Source organism: Platalea leucorodia, assembly GCF_965183815.1.
Source record: "Platalea leucorodia genome assembly, chromosome: 10".
Taxonomy (NCBI): domain Eukaryota; kingdom Metazoa; phylum Chordata; class Aves; order Pelecaniformes; family Threskiornithidae; genus Platalea; species Platalea leucorodia.
Window position 1 is genome coordinate 20429254 of NC_138832.1, and position 6000 is coordinate 20435253.

Sequence of the window (6000 nt, forward strand, 5' to 3'; positions counted from 1 at the left end):
CGATTTCCTTAGCAATACTGAGAAAATACATTCCTTGTTCCAAAGAGCTTATAACCTGCCCAGGTGGTGGGTAGGTACGATTGCAATGCAACAAATTGTTGTCGGTTTGGGCCATTTTATGTCCTGTGTATCATTTTCCCCATCATCTAATAGTCCTGGATGCAAAAGACTCGAGACTCCTAAGCTTTCTTAAATTTAAACCCTCCCTTTAGCCGTTATGTTATCCCTGCAGCAGGATCACTTGGATGAGAAGAGAATTATTATCTGCATGGAAATAGCCAGAACAGCACGTTTCTCTCGCTCGCTGTGCTGGGCTGAGTGACAGGGTGACAGATGGATAATTATAGCTAAAGCAGGCTGTAAAGCAATACTTTTGTCAGCTGATGTCACTGTGAGCTTCAAGGTGAAGTGAAGCAATCAAGAAACAAGGGAAAAGGAAAACAGAAAATCAAGCCAAGTTTCACTAGCATCCCTTTTCAACCCTAAAATTAATGTTGGTTTTTTCCTCTCTCCCACAGAAACCTTTTCTCTCTGAGGAGCAGAGAGTGGACTATGTCCAGGTAGATGAACAGAAGACTCAAGCTTTACAGAACACTAAGCAGGAATGGACAGACGAGAGGCAATCGAAAGTCTAAAGGAAGAAGATTTGGGATCTGGAGGATTTTTTTTTTGCACTGGAACCACAATGTTGATGAAGCAGCTATCACAGTAGAGTTCAAAGGCAGAGAGAGTTGTAAGATGCTTACGGTCTCTAGAGGAATGGCATTTTTAATAGAAACCTTTGATTTCAGCTGGAAATAGTATGTCGAATGAGTGAGTGGTTCACTGATGATTAAAGTAATGCATTACCCTTTTTACTGCCCTTACCAGTAAGCTACATGGTACCATTTTCTGGCATGATTCTGCGACGAGTCATACACTTAATGTTAACAAATCCACTACATGTTGCATTAATCTAGTTAGTCCTGCCTTCTCCCTCTGTTGCATAATTCCCGGTTGCTAAAGCTATTTTTTGATATTCCTACAAGTACTGCGGGTGCTCAGAGTGCTTTTATGGCAGCGGGCATCTGACAGGTATTGGTGACTAATCAACTAAGGGCTAAAATACTGAAACAATAAAAAGAACTTTTTGAATATATAGTGCTTAAGCAAAGAGAATTTTGGAAAATATTTTTCCCCTGTGTTTAAAACGTCTGAACTGATGCTGTCAGAAACTCAAAACAGGACTATGTACCAATGGGACTGGGACGCGTGGTCTTTGACCCTCTGGATGACGGCCATCGTATTAAGCTTCTTCTCTCCATTGTGGCTCATACTTGTCGCCTTTCTGTCCGATTCCTACTGATATTTTCTCCCCTATCTTGAGGAGTGTCTTCAGCACAGCACAGTACAGCTGCTCCTCTAGCAGGAGGCTGCAGGCACACAGCTCTTGGCTGGCCAAAAAATAGAAAGGGACGCTGTGAGCCTGTTTCTGCAAGTCTTGGGAGAACTGGCAAAGGATCAAGAATGCTTTCATCTGAACTGCAGAAGAAATGCCATTGGAATTGCTAGTAGCAGTCATCAAACTGATTGTTTCACTAGACCCACCCACGAAAAAAAAGAGAATTAGGAAGTGCAGCGTGCTCCGAGAGAGGCTAGCAGGCCTGCCAAAATAAAACAACAATGCACTTACGCGGCATGAGGACCTCTGGGTTCAGGAAGCTTATCTACCTTGGGACTTGTTACAGGCACTATCTCAGGATCACATATGTGTATAGTTTATAACATATTTAACTTTAAAAGCTTGGCTGCAATCTTTATTTTAATGTGGCACACAGCCACTTGAATCATGGAAGTATGCAGTACCGCTGAGTGTCCCACACTGGATTTGATCTTGCAGGCTTTGCTCATGCAGGTAAGTCCCACTAGCCATAAGAGGTCTGATCCTGCCAGCAAGGACAGACAGCCCAGGACCCTTACGAAAGATTTCCTTTGACAGTGCCAAGTCGCTGGCCTCCCTTCACGTGCCTGTTGCAACCACGTTGTATTACTGTAATCTGACATCCCAAAAATGCTGATTTACCAAACGGAGGTTGTAGAAATGTCATTGCAGAAACGACTGGCATTTCAAGGCTCCTACTTACTGTCCTCCATGCACCCATTCTGCTTCAGCCATTTGGGCACTCTGGGAGGCTGAGAGACACGGCCGAGTCGCATGTCCCGCTGGGAGAGGCAGCGTAGCTAACAGAAACAACATTTTTCTCCTACCTCAAGAGAGCTGAAGTGCTTGCAAGTCTCGCTGCTTCTTTAGAGCAAATACAAAGCTGGGGATCCGTGGTGACCAGGCTCTTACTAACTTACCCTGCAAGAAAAATGAGCCTCACCAGCGCCTTTATTGACTCGGGGGCAAACTGGGCACCCAGGCCTGCGGGCATAAAGTGTCCTGGACTAGAGCTGCTTGGAAAACCGGGGTTGATACTGCAGATAGCTGACCTGCTCTTTCCTCCTACTCTGCTCCTCCCCCTGCAAAGCTCTAAAATGAAAGTTAATGTTCCTAAAAGTTTTGAAAAGAATTCAGATTTTTCCGTATAAATCTTGTCAGTCTGGTGTGAAATTTAGTTTGTTAAAACCCAGTTGTTTTGTCCTAAAGCTGATTTAGAAGAGCTCTCAGCAACCGTGCCCTGGGTGTGGTATGGCAACAAGGGAAGTGGGTTTGGGGAGAGGCGGCGGCGAGCTGCGCCGCCACGGCGGTGGCAGAGAGGGGTAAGCAAGGAAGGGCCGCAGTCACAGAGACGTTTGCCTTTCCGCTCAAAAGAATTGCCTTTCTTTCAAGGTGTACAAGCAATACATGTCACTGAAAGCTTTTGGTGTATGCCGCAGTACTGAGAGAGTTAAAAGACCAGCTAAGACGTGTATGACAGTAGGGGACAGAAAACATCCACAAAGGGCAGGTAAAATTATGCTATGCTACTGCAGATCCCAAATTGCAGAGTGATGGCATGGCAGCCTCCAATGCAGATTGCAACAGCATACAAATCAGCTCATGTTTGACTGGAGTGTTTCTTTTCATGCTGTCAGAAAAATCTTCTGAAGTGGAAAAACACCAAGTTACTGGAGACAACTGACTCGCTTGTTATTCTAGTTTATTGTAAAAATATTTAAACTTTGACAAACCTGGCTAATGGATCATTCAGAAGTTTAGAAAAGAAAGAGTTCTTTTGGATTTTTTTTTTTCCCCTAAGAGGACATAAATATATAGCTTGGCAGGGACTGTCGTTAGATCAGAATGATGCCCTTTCAACTTCTGCGTGTCCCCTGCTTGCCCCCACCGCTCTCTTATCTTGATCAAACGCTGCTCACTGGTTTCTAGCTTTCAGTTTGTAACTAAAAGCTAAGTTTGGGGGTTTATTCAGGTTTTTCATTTAAGGTCTGTTTTTACCCACTGCTCCAGGGTCCGTGACATGCATTCTTGCGTAAGCACAACACATGAAACAGGAGCAATTAAAAACACACACACAAAAAAGTTTTAAAAGCAGAGCCGTCCTCCCCCAAGGCTTTTATTTTTTTTTTTTTGTTTTAGTCAAATTCCACAATACTCCAAAGAGGGTAAAGAACGGGAAGATGGTAGGAGGATGGCAAAGGCCAAATCTGCTGTGGCCACCCCATCATTACAGATTTTGGTGTGAACGGAGCCACGGCAGCCCCTGCTGTGGTACGCGACAGACGTACCTATGGGCTGCCCCGCTGCCAGCTGCAGCAGCCCAGGGCCGGCGCCCGGAGAGCCTACTGGTGGGCGAGGAGGGATGCTACGGAGCAAAAAGGAGTCACTGTTTAATCAAGTCTGTTCTTAAATACTGATCCCTTGGCCAAAGAGGAAAGAAAACCTGTGAAAGCACCTGAAAACTGAGTCAGCTTTTGACAGCATCATGTCTGAAAATGTAGCCCAGGCAAGAGCCCGTGGTTAGCACTGGCTTTGGGGTCAGCCAGGCACACTCCTGGTAGCGTCTTCTTTTTACTGTGGGTCTGTTATGTTGTTATTTGTACGTATTTCTTTAAAAAGTATCGCAAGAGCTGATGCAGAGAGAGGCTCTGCACCTGAATGAGCATGGGGTGGCCAGTGGTCTCTTAGGAAACTCTTGTCTCCTGGGGGAGCTGGCGTTGCCCGGCTCAGGACTTGTAGTGCCTTCTCCAGCACCGCTGGCATTTCTTGTTTAAAATGGAGAGGAGCGCTGAACGAGCAGAATAGTTTCTGCTTAATTGGAAATGTCGCTCTGTGGAGTTGCCAGATGAAGCTCGGTTGCAGGACGATGCGGAAAACAAACCAGCGCAATGGTTTTGGTCCTGTGGTTATTGTTAGGGTGATCGGCTGGATTCCCCCCGTGGCTGGCACGGCCGGTGAGTGAGCCGACGTGCCAGCACCCAGGCACGGGAGAGAGGAGATCAGAGACGAGATGGATCTCTTTTACTGGAATGGTCTGTGGCCACGGAATACAAAAATAGCCTGCGTCAAACACCTGCTTGAAATACATCCTAAAGAATCATAAAGAAATCAATCTGTCTGAACGTCTTTCCTGGAGCGAGCAGGATTTCAGTACTCCCTGGGAGCTGCACGCGTTCCCAAGGTCTTTACTCAGCGCGGGTTTAATACGGCCTTACTCTGCAGTCTTTCGATGATCACCCACTTCAGCAAGGCGTAGCAGGATCCAAGACTCGTTTGCTTTTTGGACTAAACTGTATTTTCCGTTTATAATTCCTTTATTACAAGAGGCAGCATTAAGTTCCTTACTGGCAGATAGGAACACTCTACCTGAGAAATGTCAACAGCCATCTAACTCGAGCCCGGTGTTTTCAACCAGCTCACTTTTGCCAACGGTAGCGCCCGCTCTCTTCTGTGTCACGAATTACACCATAGATGTAGATTTTGGAGTTGCATTCACTTGAAGTGATTCAGTGGTTTAGTAATTCAAAGACCATCAGATGCTGTGATGAGAACGAAGCACAGGGCAATGCCTTTCCTTTGTTCCCCTGTTCCGCAAAACTTGCTCAGGTTTAAAAAGAAAAAAAAAAAAAAGCCACCAAAATAGCAGACTTTTGCCATGTCAAAGCCAGAATATTTTTTGTTCAAATAAAAATAAACTTTTGTCTTGTGCAAATGAAGCATTATACATTTTTTGTATTTGTAAATCTGTAGGGAAGCGTTAAACAGTCATCTCTGTTATGAAGGAGTCATTGATAGAGGGAAGGCACCTTCCCTCATTGACAGAGGGACGATACCTTCCTGATGTTTCATCGTAATGTGTTGTATATATTTGCACATTAAACTATATATCTCTTTTCTAATAAATTAATATAAAACGTAGCTGTGATCTTAATTATTTTGATAAGCGAAGGTGCTCATGGGGAAAACTTCCACTTTTTTCATTTAATGCTTTTTCCATTTTTTAAATCTTTTATTAGACTGTGACGTGTTCGTATAAATTATTTGGATGCAAATTCAAACAAATTTGCAAATTCATTTCGTACACCTATGTATCAGGAAGATTATTTGCAGGTGACTTGAGAAACAGAGAACGATGAAGTTGCAACCTGGGCTCGTGTCTGCGTCCTCCTGGGGCCCGGGAAAGTTGCAGCCCCCCAGCTCCTGCCCCCGCCGTAGCCGAGGGGCAGGAAGGGGCCGCGCTTGCTGCCTGAAGATGTAGACCATAAGCACGAATTTGTTCAGCATATGCTCTGGGCTTGGATACAAAGAAGAGTTGTTATTTAACCTGATCCTTTAATTGCGCTGTGCTGAGGAGCGTAGTTGCTGTTAATGTAATTTGCAGGTGCAGCGAGCTGGGGACGTGGGCTCCTTTCCACACCCGCATCTCGGGGTTTTGAAGATGAAAGGAGGCAGTCCACGGGAGCAGAGCTGAGCAAGCCTAGCTGCTAACAAGCACGGTAGTTTGGGAAATAGTTTATTTACTGCTTCAGGCAAGTGTCACTTCTGGATCTGCGTGCTTTGTAATCCTGGCTGGATACTCA

At 45.1% G+C, this 6000-nt stretch overlaps 1 protein-coding gene across 3 annotated transcripts in view; it reads left to right on the forward strand.

The window, feature by feature from the left end:
• Window positions 1-5060, forward strand: part of GAB3 (GRB2 associated binding protein 3) — a 70517-nt gene extending 65457 nt beyond the window's left edge. For 2 of the 3 annotated variants that reach the window (XM_082323399.1, XM_082323400.1), the window contains exon 10: window positions 519-5060. In XM_082323399.1, coding sequence (XP_082179525.1) covers window positions 519-635 — 117 coding nt within the window. In that variant the 3' untranslated portion in view covers window positions 636-5060. The remainder of the gene's footprint in view (window positions 1-518) is intronic. The other variant, XR_014229396.1, reaches the window with a different exon arrangement.
• The last annotated feature ends 940 nt before the right edge of the window (window positions 5061-6000 follow it).